This window comes from Falco naumanni, chromosome 3 (assembly GCF_017639655.2).
Source record: "Falco naumanni isolate bFalNau1 chromosome 3, bFalNau1.pat, whole genome shotgun sequence".
Classification (NCBI taxonomy): Eukaryota; Metazoa; Chordata; class Aves; order Falconiformes; family Falconidae; genus Falco; species Falco naumanni.
Window position 1 is genome coordinate 94,398,138 of NC_054056.1, and position 20,172 is coordinate 94,418,309.

General features: G+C 37.2%; 1 protein-coding gene across 13 annotated transcripts in view; it reads right to left on the bottom strand.

Annotated features, from left to right (window-relative positions):
• The window catches only part of UBR5 (ubiquitin protein ligase E3 component n-recognin 5), an 88,699-nt gene that overhangs the window by 23,885 nt on the left and 44,642 nt on the right, over positions 1-20,172 (bottom strand). For 8 of the 13 annotated variants that reach the window (XM_040588959.1, XM_040588958.1, XM_040588950.1 and 5 more), the window contains 16 exons: positions 19,951-20,135; positions 19,048-19,157; positions 17,380-17,492; positions 12,140-12,283; positions 11,934-12,045; positions 11,574-11,728; positions 10,475-10,672; positions 9,128-9,338; positions 8,453-8,497; positions 5,019-5,145; positions 3,379-3,530; positions 2,903-2,998; positions 2,343-2,466; positions 1,915-2,012; positions 886-1,034; positions 375-466 (listed from right to left, as the gene is read on the bottom strand). In XM_040588959.1, coding sequence (XP_040444893.1) covers positions 375-466; positions 886-1,034; positions 1,915-2,012; positions 2,343-2,466; positions 2,903-2,998; positions 3,379-3,530; positions 5,019-5,145; positions 8,453-8,497; positions 9,128-9,338; positions 10,475-10,672; positions 11,574-11,728; positions 11,934-12,045; positions 12,140-12,283; positions 17,380-17,492; positions 19,048-19,157; positions 19,951-20,135 — 2,111 coding nt within the window. The remainder of the gene's footprint in view (positions 1-374; positions 467-885; positions 1,035-1,914; positions 2,013-2,342; positions 2,467-2,902; positions 2,999-3,378; positions 3,531-5,018; positions 5,146-8,452; positions 8,498-9,127; positions 9,339-10,474; positions 10,673-11,573; positions 11,729-11,933; positions 12,046-12,139; positions 12,284-17,379; positions 17,493-19,047; positions 19,158-19,950; positions 20,136-20,172) is intronic. The other 5 variants (XM_040588953.1, XM_040588956.1, XM_040588955.1 and 2 more) reach the window with 3 other exon arrangements.

Sequence of the window (20,172 nt, forward strand, 5' to 3'; positions counted from 1 at the left end):
TTTATGAGAATGATCTGTCATCAGGATTCACTGGCTTCAGAAAACCTCTGGAGGTACCCAAAATGAAAACATGGTATTGTTTAGATCTATTATTCTTAGAATATTAACTTCTTTGAGGGTGTCAGAATTACTAATTTACTCTGAATTCCACAAAATGAGAAGTACAAGGCCGCTTCAGGTTACTCTTTCAATTCTGACCCTTAAAATAAACGCTACAGAGCAGCAGAGGAAGATTTTAAAGTACTTTATTAAATCTTCTGTTCTCTAATAACTAAACACTTCAACCAAGGAAAAAAAACCCCTATTAACTGTCAGTAAACAAATGAGATCACAAAATACTGATTTAATTGTACGAAACAGGACACAATACTTACTTGCAGTCATGTCCTTTGTGACAGACCCTTGCACATTCTGTGCAACAACAAAGAGATTCCAACAGGCCACATGTTCGGCATTCAAATATATCCTAAAAAAATTACCAAAAATATTACGCATAGTTTTCTCTCTATGGCACTTGCAATCTCACAGCACTTCAGGTTACAATAAAACCTTGTTCAAAACGATGCCTTCACTTAGAAGTAATTAAATTCTAGAAAGCGAAACTTTGTTTTAGTTAGAATATTCAGTGTTTTCAGAGAGCTGTTTCCATCAGTATTTTTGCCAAAGCTAGCCAGAGGGGAAAAGGCACACCCATAAACAGCCACATTCTGACCAACACAGCCAGCTTTGACAGTACAAAGCAAACAGGGGAGCAGTAACCATACCAGACTTAAAATTTACAGTCATTAAAACAATGCAACTTTAATAATTATTTTAGTAGACTAACACAATACATGGTTGAAACACATTCCTATTTACTTAAAGAAAAAAAAAAGCGCGCCTTACTTGGTTAATATGTTCTGCGCCGGTCCACGTAAAACTGCATGTATCATTACAACACAAAACATACAAAGGAGAGTCATCTGGATTTGTACCAGAAGGACAAACCATTCCCATAAACACATCATCTTCTTTTTCACTGGAAGTTGCTTCAGCTAAAAGAACAATAGAATGTCAGTGTTAAAAACAACCCCTCAAGAAACAACAAAACCCCACCAACAGAATCCATACTTAACAGATGTTTTTCATTACAAAATTCCATACAGAGTCAGAAGTTTGAATGAAGTCTCTGTCACAGTTTTTCAAAAAAGCTTTCCACTTGTCACATTACAGGTATTTCTTAAAGAAGCTGCTGCAAATTCCCGACTGAAAAATACAACCACCAACTCCTTCCCAGTTTTAAATTCACAGATATTCTAATCAATTCAGTGGACCACCATTTTGAAAAAATAAAAAAATAATTTATGGGCAATATTCTTACAAGGAATACACAGCCCTATAGACCTTGTTACACCACATGTCTCATCTGCTTAAGTTTCTAGTTAAGTTCAACTTCACATATTTCTAAAATAGTTAAATACCACCATCAAAAGAGTCATAAAACGTGTATAGGAGTCTCTTCAGAAACAGGATCTAGACTGGTATACTGCTTTATCACATAGGGTTTTTTTCTAATTCAAAGAAAGAAGTTCCAGGTGATACCACTGTGCTACTGAAAAATAGTACCTCAACGCACTGATGTTTATAAAGCAATGAAATACTGAAAAGACCATAAAGAACATAAAACCAATAATACTCATAGAAACCTATCATAATATATACACCACAAAAGAGGAAGATACTCCATAAAAGCAAGACTTCCAAAACATGCAGTAATAAACAATATTTTGGAAAAAGGTGTTTACCATCACCACCAGTTGCTAAAACACATGTAATTTCACACACACACACACAAAAAAGCACTGTTAATAATGAATCTGCACACATGCCAAACTTCAGAAAGAAATCACATGATAATTACTGAAACTGGTGTACCTTTAGCAATTTTCTGTGCAGTTTCTAGAATTGTAATTGCAGCAGGATATGCCCGGCCACTAACTGCTGACATAAATGGTGTCATGCCTCTTGCATCCCTAGGGAAAAAAACAACACAAAAGTTAAAATACACTAAAATTTTTTGTTATAACAGCAGGGGTAGGAAACAAATATATGAAAACTTAGCACTGCTAATCTTGTGCAATCAGGAAAACCACAGAACAAACAAGGACTCTTCTATTTGTTTTACTTCTGTGAAACAGACCTAATTTTAAGGGACGTCAGGACACAAATACAGCCAATATTCTAACATTCTCCATTTTAACTAATGCATCTTTATATAATCTTTACGAAAAGGCTTCTATGTAGTCAATTTCAGGTGATATAGTATTACAAAGGATAGTGAGAATTCATACAAAAATCCTTACTTAGCTGACAGCAATTCTCGAAGGTAAGGTTGTAAAACAACACTATCACATAGCAATTTCAGTATGAAATGAGCATTTGCCTTCCGATCCTTTGATTCCACTACAGATGGTTCAGTAGAAGGACCTGTAATAAAGAAAAAAAATTGCAGAGAAACAGTTTTTCCTCAAAAAATGACTAGTTATTAAAGCAAGTAATTCAGTATTTCACCGGGGTGATTAATCAGTAGCTTGACTATTCAGTGGTTTGCTCATTTCAACAATGTTTTACTGAAGTATTGTAAATTTCAGTTCCAAATTACATTCTGAAATACAGAAAGGAATCCCAATTTCATACCGATTACCGTATTTTTACATATTTGTCATTCCCCAGGTAAAAATATTTTTTACATAAAAGACAGCATGGCGCTTCATTTACTTTCTGCACACTTCTGAAATTCTGCTTCAATCCAATCTTCATCTGATCGGAGGCATTTTCATATGCAGAAAGTCTGTGCAAGCAGAGGCAGCTTTTGAGATCATTTTCCTTCTAAAGCATAATCAGATAAGCAATATGTCCTCACCTGGTATTGTGGAGGTGCTAGGTCCTTGGCTGGTGCCAGTCGCTGCTGTGGTAAGAGATCCCACAGCGGGGGCCAGGATAAAATCAATGTCACCATCTTTCAGTAAACAGAACAGCAGGATGTATATCAATACATAAAAACATCCCTAACAACATGCTCTTTCTGCAATGTCTAACACACTGCAGGTTTTCTGTACTTAGCTGGTACTCTTTCCTACAAATGGCCACATTCCTAGATTAGTAATGTAACTCAACGTTACAAAACACACACTTCACAGAAGTTTGACACCAGCATTAGGAAGACACATACTGGATTTAGAAACAGCTGTTAAGCCTTCAGTAAACTCTTAAAGCTACCTCAATGACATTAGGTATTTCAGTCTCATGCCGAAATCTAAATGGTTCACATCAAAAGTTGTTGGTTCCTTCATTAAATCTCTAATTCTACAGTCTAATATGACACATGAACAGACTTACCCGGATCCATTGCAGGAGGATCTGGAACCCAGCTGGGAGGAGCTATTGGTGGAGAAACTGGGTCCTGGTGATCACTTGATGAAGCACCAGCTTCATGTCTGCCCAGTCCAGCAGCTCTCAAGGATCTTCTCATCATTTCCCTTAATCTCAAACTGAATACAAAACGAAGGTAAAAATACTATCTCATTTTCATTTAAGTAGAACATTTTAGAGCAGAATTTCACACTGAAAAAGGAAACCAAACTCTTATCATCTCCATTTTTCTTCAGCATAAAGAATGAGCAAAGAGGTGGTTTCCATTCCTGTATTCCATTTTGCTGCAACAGAATATAACAGCCTTGGAAGAAAAGTCAGCCAGCAATGTATAAAGACAGGTTTGAGCCCAGAATGTAACCCTAGTCACCACAGTACTGCCTCTTGCAGGAAGCAGCAGCTAATGGACATTACCACCACTATCTGACATTCCTTCTACCCCAAACTCATTGCCAGGGGTGTTAAGCTTGTGCAAGGATTTACTCTTGTTGCAGCTGTTTTCTGTTTTTTAAAATCTAACTGCAAGAAGAAATCAATGGAAAAATAAAAATAGGGCTTAAAAAAACTTTTTTTGAAAATAGTTATTTCTTTGAAGTTATTTAATGTGAAAGTAAATGTGAGAGTACTACTTTACAGGGTGCAGTCAGTAAACAATTTCAAGAAATTCTATATCATCTTACGAGAGAAAGGTGGTAGACCCAGTGTGATACAAAAAAAAGAGGTGCAAATGTAAAGGTAGTCTGGGGTTTTTTTAAATGCACTTCCTCTTATAAGTAACGTCTCCTGCAAAATATGGGAGGGAATCTTCAACCCCTACCCTTATCTCCCACGTCAAAAAGATCACAGTGATGAGGACTATAGCTTGGGAAGGATGAAGACATGATTTCACGTCAGTTGCTTTGACTACAGAGCTGAGTAATAGAACTGTACTACGCTCTCATCCATAGTGCTGTGAACTGACTAGAAGTCAGTACAGATACTGTCAAATTCCCTTGACATGAGCACCACTCAATTACCATCATGGAAAGAGGAAAAACATAAATGTAATCAGAAATCAGGATTCTGTCACCATCACGAACCTATCCTTTACAGCCACCGTGATAAAAAGGACTCCCACTGTAACGATGATTGCTTAGGATAGGAAGAATCAATTTGAGTTCCTCCTCACTGGTGTTATGTTGATCTCAGTATTATTGATCTGTGCAAGTGATAATTTCCCTCAGAAGTTCTGTTAAAACAGCAAGCCTGAGCACTATTACAGTATGTCTGCAATACTTAATTCTCCTTGGCAAAGACTGCTAAAGCTTATCCTCAAATCCCCTTTCCCCACAAGGAGGAGCATTTCTACTTTACAACTCATGAGACAATGTCCCAACCCCAGAAAGCAGAATTAGTTTAGAAATATCCCAACATTAGTTCTTATACCAGAAAAGGCTTCAAAAAGACCACCAGAGCTCTAGTATGGTGTTTGAAGAAGTCAAAGCTGGCTTTAAACTAGCAATAGAGCCCATTGTTAAACTAGACTGAAGGAACAAATTAGTAAGAGATTGGTAATCAATATGTAAATCGGAATACAGAAAAGAGGAGGAAAGCATTAGTAAATCTACCTTCTGCTGCTTGATGATCCTGCCCGATTTCCGGGACCGTTACTCGACACAACAGAGATTGCGTTTGCAATAGCTTCAACAGCCGAGAGCCTTTCAGCGAATGTATTCCTTTCGGAGCGCTCTGCTTCTGAAAAATTAAGAAAAGTGTTACTGCCCAAATTTCACTTGGGAAAATTATAAGGAAGAAGTATGAAGTATGAAATGTCACTAATCATAAAATGTTCCCTGCACTTTTTTAAATAAGATTTAGAGGGACACAGTAGGTTCATACAGAAATTTCTATTTTGGATGAGCTTAACCATGATTCTGACTGGGTTTGGTTTCTAAAAGGCCATCAAGGAAGGAAATCCAAGGCACCCCAATTGCAGAACAAGCTTTCACAGATTTCAGTATAATCAAAAGACAAGGATCTGTCGCGTAGCTCATTCCAGACATTTGCTGAGTCAAGGCTTCAAAAGTAATGACAATGAAAAAAACCCAGACCACCATAGAAAAACCCCAGCACACTTCAAAATGAGCAGCTATGAACAATGCAAAATTCTGGGTTTGTAAGATACATGCTCTCCTTATGAGCATGCTCAGGAAAACTGCATTATAATAAGATAGCACAAGTAGTTTACATCAGAAAGAATAAGTATTTGTTCTAACATCTAAAACCCTAAGCACCATAACACCTAAAGGTCCTAGTCATAACGAGGACTGAACTGTGCCAAGTGCTATACAGAATATAAAAAAATTGCCTAGTTGCACAGTTACAGTACAACTTGAGGCAACCATCTGAATCAAAGACTTAGTGTAGATTTATCTATCCACAAGACAATAAACAGATAAAGCAGTGAAGTCAGCTGTACAAGGTTTGCACAGAGCAACAGTCATTGCTTCTTTAGGAGCTACTGAAAATTAAAGATTGCATAGACACTACACAGCAAATTAGGAATCACTACAGTCATGGATCCAGAAAGAACTGAAAGAGAAGCCACTTTCAGCATGATACAGGCCAGGACAGAGGCAATTTTCCTTTCAACACAGTGAAAGACAAATTTTAGCACAAATTAGAAGGAAAAGGTGTATTTCTGGAAAAAGAAAAAAAAATCCATAAAGTGAGTCTGATCATTCTTACAGGACATGTCTAAAAGTTGCTATGGCTAGTGCTCACTTTCCATTTAAAGGCTTTTCAAACTGACAGCCACCACTCTTTGCATGCATAGTTTGTCCACTGACAATACTAACACTCGGATAATTCCTTTTGGGTTTTTTTTCTCCCCAAACAAGAACGTACTATTAATACCTTTAACTTTTGAGTTCATAGAACAAGGTAATTCAGTGGTCTCCGTCAGCTTCTATAGTATGCTACTTTTTAGATCTTTCCACTCATCACTACCTGAAGTGGCAAAGATCTTAGATTTTGCTTGTTCTCAAGCATGTGCAGGTTTCTCAGACAAAAGTCACCTAGTGCCTACAGCAGAGAACCACCAAGTACTTAACAGAATATTACTTTTGTGCCCCTAGTTCTATACTAGTTGACCTGCGGTTGTAAACAAATTGCCATTGTATTGGGCTGTACTCGTTTCTAAGGTCCACTAGTTCTCTTAACTCATGATCCATCTCACAGTACTTCTGCACCCCTCACACAGGGGGTCACAGATCTTGAAAGCAATCAACTGTTCTCTGCAACAGAGAAGTTTCACCTATCCCTCGTCCCACTGTAAACTGTAACTGAATTTTCACTGTTCCACTTAAGAAGTCAGTATTATTTTTTGGAGATCCATCAACTGTAAATGTGCTGGTTCCAAGGGTAATTTGTGGTTCTGTTGTCTAATGAAACTTGTCCTTATTCTCTAGAAAAAAACCCTCAGTTTGCATGTGTTCAATAAAGTTATCTGAAATTGAGTATCGTAACTCTTTAATGATTTTACACGCCTTAGACATTTTTTTTGGACCTGTCTTGGAATTCCAAGATCCATTCCACTGGCAAGGCTGAGGAGATATCAAATCACAGAGACACAGAGCAGCCTTCTCCCAGCCCTGCAGGTCTCGAGCCACTTTTCCTGCAGCTCATTTATCCAACACTAGGCACAGGATCTGACAACAAAAAAAGCTTATCCCTGCCCTCAATATTCCCTTTGCAGCAGGAGGAAACCATACGTAGAAGGGCAAAGAAACTCAGACAGGTACTAGCTGGGAAAGGGCACTATGTTCTGTAATTGTTAAAGAACACTGTATCTGGAGTCTTGAATTGAAGCCTTTACTCCTAAATCAAACTTCTTTTACAGTTCAACAGAAGGCTGTATAACTTACAGACAATAACATCAGTCACCACTGCCCTCCAGATGATGCACAGAAAACAAGCTTGTCCTAATATCCATCACTAACAGTAATAGTGGAAGGTGAATGTGATTTGAATCTAAAGATACGAATTCCCTTCTAAAACAATTGTTGCGAAGGGAAAGAGAGAGGCAGAGGGGTATTAAAAGTGTATCAGGTTCACGTTTTTCATTTTTCAGAAAGGTAAATTACATCCAAATGAAGTTACTGAAAAAATGTCAAGGTTGCAAAGACAAGCACTCAAATTAGGAAAAGTCAGATTAAGTTTGCCCATGCATCCTTATTTCAGCCTCCTTGTGTGCTTATAGTAAACCAATCTTCAGTTACGCAACTGGGTTTTGTTTGTTTATTTGTTTTGGGGTTTTTTGTCCCCCACCCCACCCCGCAACAAGACCCCTGCCTCAATCAGTGCACAGGATGGACGACACACTGAAGATGAAGGGTTGCACAATGAGCAAGCTGTTTATGCCTTGTTTGCTGCAACATTTGGAAGGCGTGTAATAGGGCAGCAACAGCTTGGCAAGGAATGGGGGGAGCATTGTCTTGTGTTTAATGTCACTGAACATCACTTTGGAGAAATGGAATCTATTTCTGCCACATCTAACAGCACACAGAACTTTGTGAAGCAAGTTTTTACAGATGATCATGATACATTCTAATAGTTTCTGGACACCTAAAAGGTGCCTGACTCACAGAAATAATTAACATTCACAGAACAACTGAAACTACTATTAATCCAGCTGTAGAATAAAGTGTTTTGAGATAACACCTAATCCAAAAACTGATTTCAGACCCTAGACTTCTCATACAGAACCCTCAAAATTAGTTAATAGCTTTGAATACAGAAAAACTTCAAGCTGTAATACTTTAAGCTATAGTAAAACTTCAAGCAAGAGATGAGAAAGCTGCAGCGTTACCCCCATTTTATAAATAGGGATACAATGAACAATTAAGGTCTATATATGACTAAAATTCAATGACAGCACCATACAAAAATCCCACGAGGAAGTTCATTCATTATTCAGTGCAGGGTTTGTATGGTGTGCAATAAGTAAGGAATGGGGCCACACACTGGATGATGAGGATAAAAAGAAATATTGCATAGCTACCCATTCGGTGAGCACCGTCCATCTTGTGCACTGAATGAGGTAGTCCTGTGGAAAAAATAGTATGACGGTGTAATTAAAGACCATTTAACAACGCATACCCATGTATAGCACACGGGTAAACTTAACTCTGGCATTTCCTAATTTTTGAGTGCTTGACTTAGCAACCTTGTTCTGTTAACATACTTTTTACATAACAGTATTTAATAGACATTTTTAAATGGTGTCAGTAACTGGCGTTAACAGAAGGTCATTCTTTCACATTTCTTAATACATGTCAACTGCAACTAGCATTTCTTACTGCAGGCATTAACATATACCGTAACACTTGAAAAATACTAAGTACCATTTCTTTTATAAGTTTATAGTGATATAATCGGGATACTAGTGATAAAAAGCTGGAAAATACTTGTTTTCATCTAAAATTAGCATGTGGATGGGAAAACTTTGTCTTTTATAATCAATAAAAACAGGTTAGTATTCTAATTATTGCATTCTTATAAATCCTTATAAGAGTAACAAAAACGTTGTCTCAGCACCTTTGAAAGGCTAGGACACATTTTAGGTGCTAAATTTTAAGATACCCTTATATGAACAATGCAGCCTTTATTTCAAATGCTCTTCAAAATGCATAAAAAGTTTACTTTCAAAGTATTTTCATTATACTGTTGAGCTCACCCTCTTCCTCTTTTGTTTCTTTGTTGCTGGTTGGAAAGCACACAGACACACAAGCATGCAGAATATTGCGGTTTCCATCGCATCTATGGCCAAGGAACGTCTGCAGCATTTGTGGATTCTGATCCAGGACAACTGCTTGTTCAAGATTCATCAGGTATTGTCTGCAAGCCTCATAGTCACATCGAAGAATGTGCTGCATTAAAGTTTGTTTCTGTACTCAAAAGAATACAATATTTTAACAGTTTAAAACACAGAAGGCGAGACATACAAGTTTCCTAAGTACTTATAGTTTTCCATTTCTGAAATTAATAGGTCTAAATCTAGGATGTTGGCTGGAAGTCAGTGCAGAAACTATTGAGAATATACATTACCTCAATTATAGCACTGTTAAAAACAGAAAACAGCATGCATTCAGGCACAGACAAGGTAAAGGAAAGGCTTAAATAGCAGAAGCTATCAGGCTCACAAAAGTATGCCTCTGACTTCATAGCTGGGTTCTTAAGAGATTATTTCATGGCTGCATGTAACACGGGAAAAGTGGTACAACTGAAAAAAACTAAGGGGTCTACATTAACTAGCTCTTACATATTTGTTTTAAACAAACTATATACATACTGCAAAGTGAAAGAACAGAAGCTGTTGAAAGTCTGGGAGGCTCATCTCTGATATAACAAGGTTCTCCAGAGTGATGGAATAGTCCACTGTGAAATCAACCTCAGTCTAACAGGTACACAATACCTCCTGGTGGCAGCATAGCACACAGCAGATCTAACTAAACTGCACCAAACCACTGATAGGTCTATACAAGTATGATACATGAATTCACACCAGAACTATTCATACAGCACCACAGATGAGTACAGAACTCTACAGGCAATTCAAGTGGGAGAAAAAAAAAAACCCCAACCCAAAACCCCAAAGCCTTTGCTTGACTTGATTTCCTAACTTATGGTCCAAATTTAAGATTTTTTTAAAAAATGTAAGACAATAAAACTATTGCATTCACAAGAAAACAAGTTGCTGGATCCCTCAGAAAAACTGTGCAACCAAAAAAAAAAAAAAAAGTACACTGGTAGTAGACATCAAATAATAAGCTTTAACAGTAATGCCAAAAAATATTAGTTAAAAGCCTGATTACAGAAGCCATGCACCCCCAAAATGGATCTTAATTTTACTATGTAAATGTGTTTGTGCTTTCATGTTTCTACGAGAATTTTCTGCTGAAATTAGTTTCTTTGAAATAGTAAAAATACAAAATGGTATTTAAACACAAAGCTGCTTTAAGCATTACTTTACGAAAGCAAGAGAAAAAAAGCACGTAATTCTGTAGTCAAGAAAATATCTTACCTCAACAGCCATAATAATAATAGCAGCTTTCTTTTTGATGGTCGAGTTAGCAGGAAGATTTGTTAAGGAATGAACACCCATTCCAAGACTACTAATAGGTGGAAGATCAAGCCAGTCAGGGTCTCGTATCCCACCCATACAATCTTTTGCCATTGGATAGATTGTACCATTTCCATCTCTAAGAATAATAGGAGATTCCTACAATTGGGGGGGAAAAGTTTTATCATTAAGCCTCCACAATTTATCCTTCCCAAACGGTCTAGCTCTGCTTGACTGCCAACAACAACACTTCACCTAAAATTCCCATTTATGCCATTGTCCCCTATCATTACAAGTGGCACAGCACAACAGATTCCCTTTCTCAGATGCCTGAATTGTACTTAACATAGTAAATACTAATAAAAGCATCTTCTTTATGGTATACATGCATCACAAAAGATTATCAAGGAAACAGAGAACCTGTACTTTAAGCTTACTTAAATGCTCCAAGTATGCTTGGATATATGGAAACAAAACATTCAAATTCAGGTCTTTTGCCAAAAGACCTTCAACTATCCTAAGTGAAGTAAAACAGTTACTAAAATGGTTTAGGTATTTTTTCTCAGCCCTCCTCATGGATGCCTGTACAATGTAATCAAGCTGTATAATCACATAAAATAAGATACTTAACGTTGAATAGTAGAAAGAGTTGCGTAAAACCTTAATGTATCATTTTCAGTATCCAATACAGATTTATTTTTTTTGTTAACATATCCATTCTCACAAGCGGATTTTCATCTGATCTAATTCCAAAATATAGCTGGATAACAAGTTTACACTAACAGGAACTACTCTGCCAAGTTTTTTTTCATCCTTTTTTACTTTTCATTCAAGATAGAATTTGAGTAAGATTATAAAAAGTGCTTAAGCAAGTTAAGACTGCTATTCCCCTTGCACCTTCAAAATACTAATGGTAGCAACAAGTCTTTCACAACCTATTGGAAGAACTATTTCTTTGCCAGTCTTTGGAAAAGCCTTACAAAAGGCTGTACAATCCCATTCAAAGATGCTGGAAGTGAAGTGCAGTGAAGTTAGATGATTGAGATACAAAACCACAAACCTGTCCAGCTGTAAAAATAGCAACACTTCTCTCATTCTGACCCAGGAATGCAATGCTGCTAGTAGGGAAATTATTCTCTTGTTCAGCCTTTCCTGTGGCAAGGTCAAATATGCAGTACCGAACCCAGTTGCCAGTTTTCAGAACAGCATGCACTCCTTCAAAGATACAGAAGAAAAAGGTTAATGTCTTTTACTGATGGCATCCAGTAAAAAGAACCTCTGACTATAGCACTTTTAAGGAATTACTAATATCAGCTGAAAGAACTGTACATATTAGTTTGACAGTAGTTGCTTTCCACTAGGAAGAGAGTGAGGTAATAAAGGATCCAACAGAGCATCTTGCAGTGTACGCCCTACTTACCTTTTGAATCTACATTTACTGCTAGGATCTCTGTTTTTTCAGGAATACACAGCTTTTTAGGTGTCCTTTGAAAACAGTCAGGAACTTTTGGAGTGCCACCAGTTTTTACAACCTGAAACGTATGTAATAGTTTAAGATGCAATTAAGCATACAGTGCTGACATTTCAAAACACTGATAGTTCTCTCGATGTTTCACAAAGACATACCTGCAATTCATCTATTCTGAGCAGCCTACAGTCTTGGAGAAGAGAAGAAGGATCAGGATCTGAATTAGAAGCGCTCTGGCAGTTTGCATTACTGGAGGTGCCTGGAAATTTCACAGCAACATAAGCACCGTCCACTTTTAGCACCTACAAGCAAAACACATTACAATCTTACCAAAAGCTTTGAACAGAAACTGTTTAGGTTGATTTGCTTCAAAATAAACCAGATCTTTATCAGGAAAAGAAAAAAGTTCAAAATAATTGGCAATTAAATTCTACAGCCCTTGGTCATCAGCCTTGCTCTTTTGCTAAAATTACTGAAATCTTAAAAACCTAGATTTCTTAATGATGCCATAGGCATCCTGAATTAGATCAAAGGTCCCTCCATTTCAGCATCCAATGTCCAAGACAAACCAACACTGACTAGAGTAGCTCCTACTGATATTTCCCTGGTACCCTTCCAGCTTCCACCCACTACAAACAGCAGGACAACCTCACATTTAATAGCCTAGATAGACTCTTGTCTTACTCATTTGTCCAATCACTTTTGGAAATAAACACTATTCCTGTGGCAATGAGTTCTAAACATTAGCTAACAACTCAACACAGAAAAACCCCAACAAACCAAAATAAACCAAAACAAAACCAAAAAACCCACAAAACCCCAACTACACTGAGCCTCTTACTTCTTTAAGTGCCCGTCAGCTCTTGTACTTTTTTTTCTTCGGCCCCATCTAAATTTTTAAAGCCTCTGTTGCAAAGTCTTGAGTGGTCACTCCTCAAGATGACTGTGCACAATGCAAAAATGAAGCGTTGGTTTAATGGGACTACTACCTGTTCCTCACACTCGATAAAGTTCTCTGCTCAGTCCCTTAGGACCGAAGGATACAAACAAGGCTATCCAGACATATGCCATGACTTCATGGATCTGTGTCCCTCTCTGCCCCTCAAGGAAATGGAAGTTACTGAACCCCACACTGACAGAGGCATTTCCGAGACTGTAAGCCTCTCTCCAGATGCTGCTATTAGAACCATCAAAACAGATTTCCTTGTTACAGAAACATCCTATGCCATCACCGAACAGCAAGGCCCTTCGACTTTCCAAAAAGAAAACAAAGCTAAGAGGGAAGGGAGCAGAGGAAAGGATGGACAATGTTTTAATTTTGAGTAAAAATAAGATCTATATCGCTGTATGCTCTCAGTCTTGATCAAAACCAGACACAAGCAACCACCAATCTTGATTAGGCCCTAACTTCTCAATAGTTTCTACACAGAAAGCACTTACAAAGCAGTATTAAAGATCTAGATGTAATCAACTTAATAAAAAAATCTCTCAAATTTTCAAGATATTGTAGGTAATAAAAATCCAGCCATTTCTATGTTTCCCAGTTGCTCTAGGGCTAGATGCAGCCTATCAACAATGCTAGAGAAAACAACAAATATGAAAGTCTTAGCTTTTTTTTTTTGTAACAAAGATTACTGTGGATAGTCAGAGCACTCGCTCCCCATATGCTGACACTTCACTTTAACAGCAGAATTCCTAGTTCTAATAGTAGAGCATCACTGATGGCTGTAATACTACCACCCAAAAATTTCAAAATTCAGATCTAGTCAAAAGATTAATGAATATTAACTTTGATTTAGACTACACAAATACAGATTTCTATTGAGACTTGCAAGACAACACTAGAAAATATTGTGATTTGGTCAAAAAAAAATTTAATCAAGGTACATTTAGATGTTTTTCAGGTAATCAGACTAACTTGTACGCCTGAAATCACATGCTGATGTTTCAACCACAGCTTTTAGTCTGACTACATGTAGAGTTTTATTTTTTTAATGACTGAATGTTGCTACAAAAACTGCAAGTTTGGGCTGCTTGTGAAAACAGAAGATTCTAAATGGTCAACATCTAGGAGGGTGTATAAAATTTTGTTTATGAACTTTCAGATTTATAATCTAGCCAACAGGGGAAAGAAACACACCTTAAGAAAAGGTGAAATCCCCAAATATTTAACATATCCTGTCTCCATAACTGAAAGTTTTCTTCCACATGCTTTCTGTCTGCTCTTAGTGTTATCACCTACATCACTTTTTACTTATATCACTTTTTTTTGTGTGTTCAAAGAAATGCTGATAGTTTTTAAGGTGCTGGAACTCTGGTGACTCTTTCAGAGTCCGCATGCCAAATACTATTTTATTTCCCATTCTGTGGTTGGAGAAGAAAATCATGTATCTTAAAAACTGGAAAATATTTTTATTAAGATGTGGTTGAGAAGAAGTTCAGCTCTTCAAAGGATAACTAAAATGCAGGTCTTCAGTTAAAGAGTTACTACTATAGTTATTGGCTATAGTAGTTACACAGAAAAAAAATAAAACTATCCATTGATGTAACAAGCAACTAGGAGCTTGACTGAAACATTTTATTGCAATTGTACACGGAAAGCTCCAAAGCAGAGATGTGGTATAATGGCCTGGCACTCAACAAGATAAATAAACAACATCAACATCAAGCTTAAGTGACTGAATGAAATAATACAATGCAAAGTACAAGTTAAGGAACAAACTACTCAATCCAAATTTATGTTTCACAAAACCACTAGTACTTGATAAGCTTTCTGGGCACACAAACTGAAAAAGTGGCAACACACAGAAGTCTCACCCCAATTGAGGATAACCTTGATGAACAGTTTGGGGAGGCCTTGGACATTGCTAACGGAAAGCCTCAGACCAAAACAAACCATGGCTGCCAGAGAAAAAAGCACCTTCAACCCAGGTTCCCTACACTTTTGTTCTAACAGTGGTTCCAGATACCATCTAAGCCACTCCAGAAGAGGAGATCCCAAAGCTAACGTGGGTAAGCAGAGTATCCCAAGTTGCACGGGGTGGGCAAAACCAGCTTCTAACCATCTGATGTGAGTGAGCAGTAACAAAGGGTTATTTCAGCCTGTATCTCTTCTAAACTACACTGAAAGAAGACACTGAGATTTCTCACCAATGCAGACAACAGAAGAGACAAGCGCCAGGCTTACTCATTCCATCAGGTAGATAATCTTACAGTCATTACCTCTCCTTCATCTAATGATGGACTTAAACTGAAATAAGGTTGGAAGATAACATATTCCAAGGAGAAAGACTACAAAGTCCAAGAGTGCAAGTAGATTTACGCTTTCTTAATTTCTTCCAAGACTGCCCACCCAAAGTAAGAACTTTCCCACTCTTGCCACACCCCCTGGTCATTTGTTGCTTCGGCACCATATGCAATCCACATTTACAAAGTAGCATGGTAAAAGGCTGGTTGTATGATCTACTGGTATCAGAATAATTACAGCCATCTTAGATCTCAGCACTCAGGGGTGGACTGCTAGTGTATCAAGATCAGTAAGAGCCTGGAGAGAAACAGGCATGTTAGAACTTGACACCATCTACCTGCCCACCGTTCCAAGGACAGAACGTAACAGTGGTCTTTGAAGGATTTTAACCAAGCAATTTTTGGAGACGTCAAAGTTGTTGTGTACATCCAGAAGTACAGGAACACATCTTTTGAAAAACAAAATTATTTCAGGAACACAGGCTGAGCATCAGTAAATCTGGGCCCCTATGCCATTTCTAAATTCCACCCCCTGAAGCCTAAGTGAACAATTATTTTTTTGTGTGTAAAACAAAGAATTATCTATTTAAAAGGTGGCAAACATTTTGATAGAAACTCATGGCTATCACTTTATTAATCTCATTCTAAAGAATGTAAATGTTCAAAATTTCAGATGCTCTTACAGGTAAAAGGACAGAAACCACGTTTTTGTTCCTCTTACTACAGAAATAAATCATTACGTAAGGCAAGATTTTTGGCTTCACAGATCAACTCTAAAGATAAAGTGTTACAAAACTGTAAGAGGAAAAAAGTGAACAACCATAAACATCACTGCAAAAGGACAGCATGCTTTACGAAGAAGAGAAAAAAGCATCTTTGCCATAAATGACTGATACAGAATAGACTCAGCACCAATACCTCTATTCAGAAGACAGCCCACTGACTGGTTTTAGCACCTCAGTGAAAATATCAAATACAAAAATTAAGGCTTTTCTCTATTTATTATAGTAGTTCTTCTTGATGCAGCGAGAAAAGACAGACACCTTTACAACTGTATATATACACAGTAAAACAGTGTCTGTCCTGAACATCTTTGGATCTAAAACAGGAAGGACAGAGAAGGACAATAGGGGCTTTCCCAAAGCTCATATGACATGCAAACAACGGTTTCAGCAACTTCAACTAGATCTTGAAACCTCATTTATAGAAACTGAAGTGTTTCCATGAATTAAGTTGCTCCATACTCCCTTTTTCAAAAATGACCTGAACTTGATAATCAAAACTCATTGTGGGTCTCCTTCTTTCCAAGATACTCTTCAAGGCAAATCTTCCACTCCTGCACAAGTAAATCCACTAGGTTGTAACCATTAGGTTAGAAGGAAAACAACTCTGACTAATTCCAACTGCCTTCTGTTGGACTGTTATTTCCTCTTCTGGTAACTGGTTTGGGGTTTTTTTCTATGAATCAAGTAGAAAGCAATTCAACCTTTTCATTTTGTGGAAAACCTTTACCTGTTGCTCTTATTTTTGAAAAGCATAGAGACAGAGAACTGTCTAGATGACCTAATCCCTCCTAACATCACACAACAGTGTGAAAGAAGAAATGCACCATTTTCTTCTACAGCACTCTTAGTCAGAGCAAACATTTACTAGAGAGAAAATGAACAACTTACAAGGACCAAACAGATTTTTTGCAGTAATAAATCAAACAACTTTGGAGTTGTATTAACGAAGCATGTCATTTCTAATCAAAACATTTCTGTTCTCTGGTTGCCACAACATTAGATTCACCCGAACGTTCAGCTGATGTGTATGTAGAACTCAGTCACAACACATGTAACTCTTCCCAATCCCATTGGACATGTGGGAGCTATTGCTCAACTCACCAAAAATAATCTCCCAGATAAAACCACATCTGCTTTTCTTAATACCGTGGTTCAACCTTAAGTACCAGAATGTTATTTTTTAAGATTCATCACGTTGTATTCGCAACACATTCAGTCTGTTACTACCACTGTGTTAAGGACAAATAAAAACGCAACAGAAGTCATACTAGTCAGAAACTTAGAGACTCTTAATAGTCAGCTTATCTAAAAGAAAAACTTTTTTCTTCCCTCCCCAAAGTTGGTGGGACAGTGTACTTCAGACAAACCTTGCCAACAGGAACATTCTTAACATCTTCCACGAACACAACTTCCCTCAGAGACCACTGCTCTTCATTCACTTTCTCCTCTTCTTTTGGGGCAGGAGTAGATCGTCGTCGCTCTGTGACAAAAAAGTTATCATCAAAAAAAAGACTTGAAATATTTAATCAAAGTATCAAAATGCAATGTTCAGTAAACACCAAACCTTTCCCACCAGAAAGATTATCAACAATCAACAAGAGGTTAACAAGAATCTGACTTTAAAAAAGTCAGAGCTACCCAACAGCATACCATACCACCTTCATGTTCTTTCTATGAAATTAGCACTCATAAAGCCTATCTGATCAACAAAGCAATTTTTAGGGACATTTGAGCAAAATAATTACAATACAAGAAATTGTTTTGGCAGGGCTCAGATAGCCATGCTGTAAGTACAAAGGCTGACATTGTATGACCCCTCATTCAGCCCTGCTACAAGTACTTTTTATCACCCTTATGAAAAGTCTGCTTGCCCACTACATACGGATTTTTTGGTAAACGTCTAGAAGAGTAGCAAATGAGACAGATAATAGCTATATGGGCTAATAGTAATTGCAATACAGTTAAATTCACTGCAAAGACATTATCTGAATCGTTACTATAGTACATTCAGGATCAAATCTAAATACATAATATGGCTAAATTAACACTGACAAGAACCTTTAACGTCCTGAACTGAGTATATAGTGTAAATAATAATACCAACATATTTAAAGAAAGAAGCAGAGAACTGCTAAGCTAACTGTGAAGTTAACTTCAAGCAGTTAAAAATCTCAAGAAAAATTACAGTCAGTAAGAAATTACAGTTGAAAAAACTGCAAAAGAGAAGAAATAAGTAGCAAAAGATTCTACTAGTAAAAGTAGACAGTAGTGCAGACTGGAGCATACAGGATTCTCGCTCACTGAATGAGGCCATCTGATTCTCTAGACACTTCTTAAAACTGCAATATGTGAACAATTAGAAGAAACAGGAGTGGAGAAGAGATTTCTTCAAATGATGGCATTGTAATTAACCCTTTATGAATGCATGGGGTTTAAACACAGAAAAAAATGCTTAAGAGGTCAGTTACATGAATTTTCATGCAGCCTTTTAGGTTTGTAAGTACAACTTGTACTACAAAGCTTCTCTCACTGCTTTTGTATGTTAATATTAAGAATGTCTAGTTTTAGACATTTAATATAATAGATCATGAACTACTGCTTTACGCTCTGAATTTCAATTGCAAGGAAGCTGTGCGACAACAGCTTAATCTTAAAAGGAATTTTCCAAAACAACTTCAACTTCTGGTCTGTAATGAAACTCGCTGTCACGCTGCAATTAAACATAAACAACTTTATCTTCAGACTCCCTCTTGATCACCTCCTGAAAGATACTTTTAATTCTGAGAACTGTGATATGCTTGTATAGATTTACCTTACAGCAAGTAGTCACTGCTTATACTAATACATTTTAAATGTAACACTGACAATTCACTGCTTATCTGAAGACTATTACAAAAGCCTTTACATATATTGAAGTTCAGACTGAAAGACGGAAACAGATTCCGAAGTTAGTAGAGAATCTTTCTAAGAACTGCCTTCTACAAAAATTTAATTACATAAATATTTCAGCTTACTATGAGCTACACATTACTTACTATATGGCATTGATGCACTGCTTGCTATTGAAGAGGCATCACTACAAGTGGAAGCTGGGGATGGTGGAGGACCCATCTCAGTTTTCACTGGTTCCTGTTTGCTTTCAGGTCTAGAACAAAAGGTGTTACTTAGAATGAAGAAAGAAAAAGGCAAAATCTTTTCTGTGACAATGGACAAAGTGTCAGTGTGTCCCAGTCATGTTCCTTTAATAATACTTTAATGAAGTAACTCCATACTTGCATACAACCATCCTAACTGACAAGGCTATACAACTGATGTTGGGAATGGTGTTATGCTGCTTAATCAGGGATTAGCTTTATAATATTAATTGAGCATAGATACAATATTACAGTAAACAAACATCCTTAGATGTACTTAATTTGGAAGGAAGAATTATTAGCTTTATACAGTAATCTGAAACTCTAAAACTGCTAAACTGTCTCAAGTTTTTCTTGAAACTGCAAATACATTTTAAAACATTTAAATGGCTATTGTCAACCCAGTGCTTTTTTTTTTTACCCAGAACTCTGGAGGGGCTGAAACAGCTGTCTCAGTGCCATGAAGAAGGGCCTGGAAACAGTTCCATAACAAAACCATTTTCAGTTATTCAAATATAACATCTTGGAAGCTTTATGAAACACTACAACATGGTCTTCATTTAATATTCCTTCTGCATTTCACATTTCCATAGTGGTTTCATGGCACTGAGATGCCTTTCCAGCCGCGAGCTTTCTGCACATTTAGCAAAGTTTACAAGCAAGCTAGAATCTTATAAAGGTGGCAAAAATTTCAAACTGATAAAAACCTGACCTTCCTCCTTTTCAATTTTTAATCAATCACCAACTCAAGAGATCAGCAAATAAATGTTTTGTGTGCATTTCATGCATGTTCTCAACACTTACTTTGCCTCAGTAGTTTTGCTAGCTTTCTCCATGTTTTTCAAGCTCTCGGGTGACCGAAGCTGAAACCGACAGCTGTCATTCATGTTCCAAACAGATTCCATTAACACACCCACTTTAGGAATTCCAGCACTGATTGAAAAAGCAACGGCTCCAGCATGATAGAGGGGGTTATTTCTTAAACACACCTACAGACAGAAATATTTATTTCTATGAGAACAATGG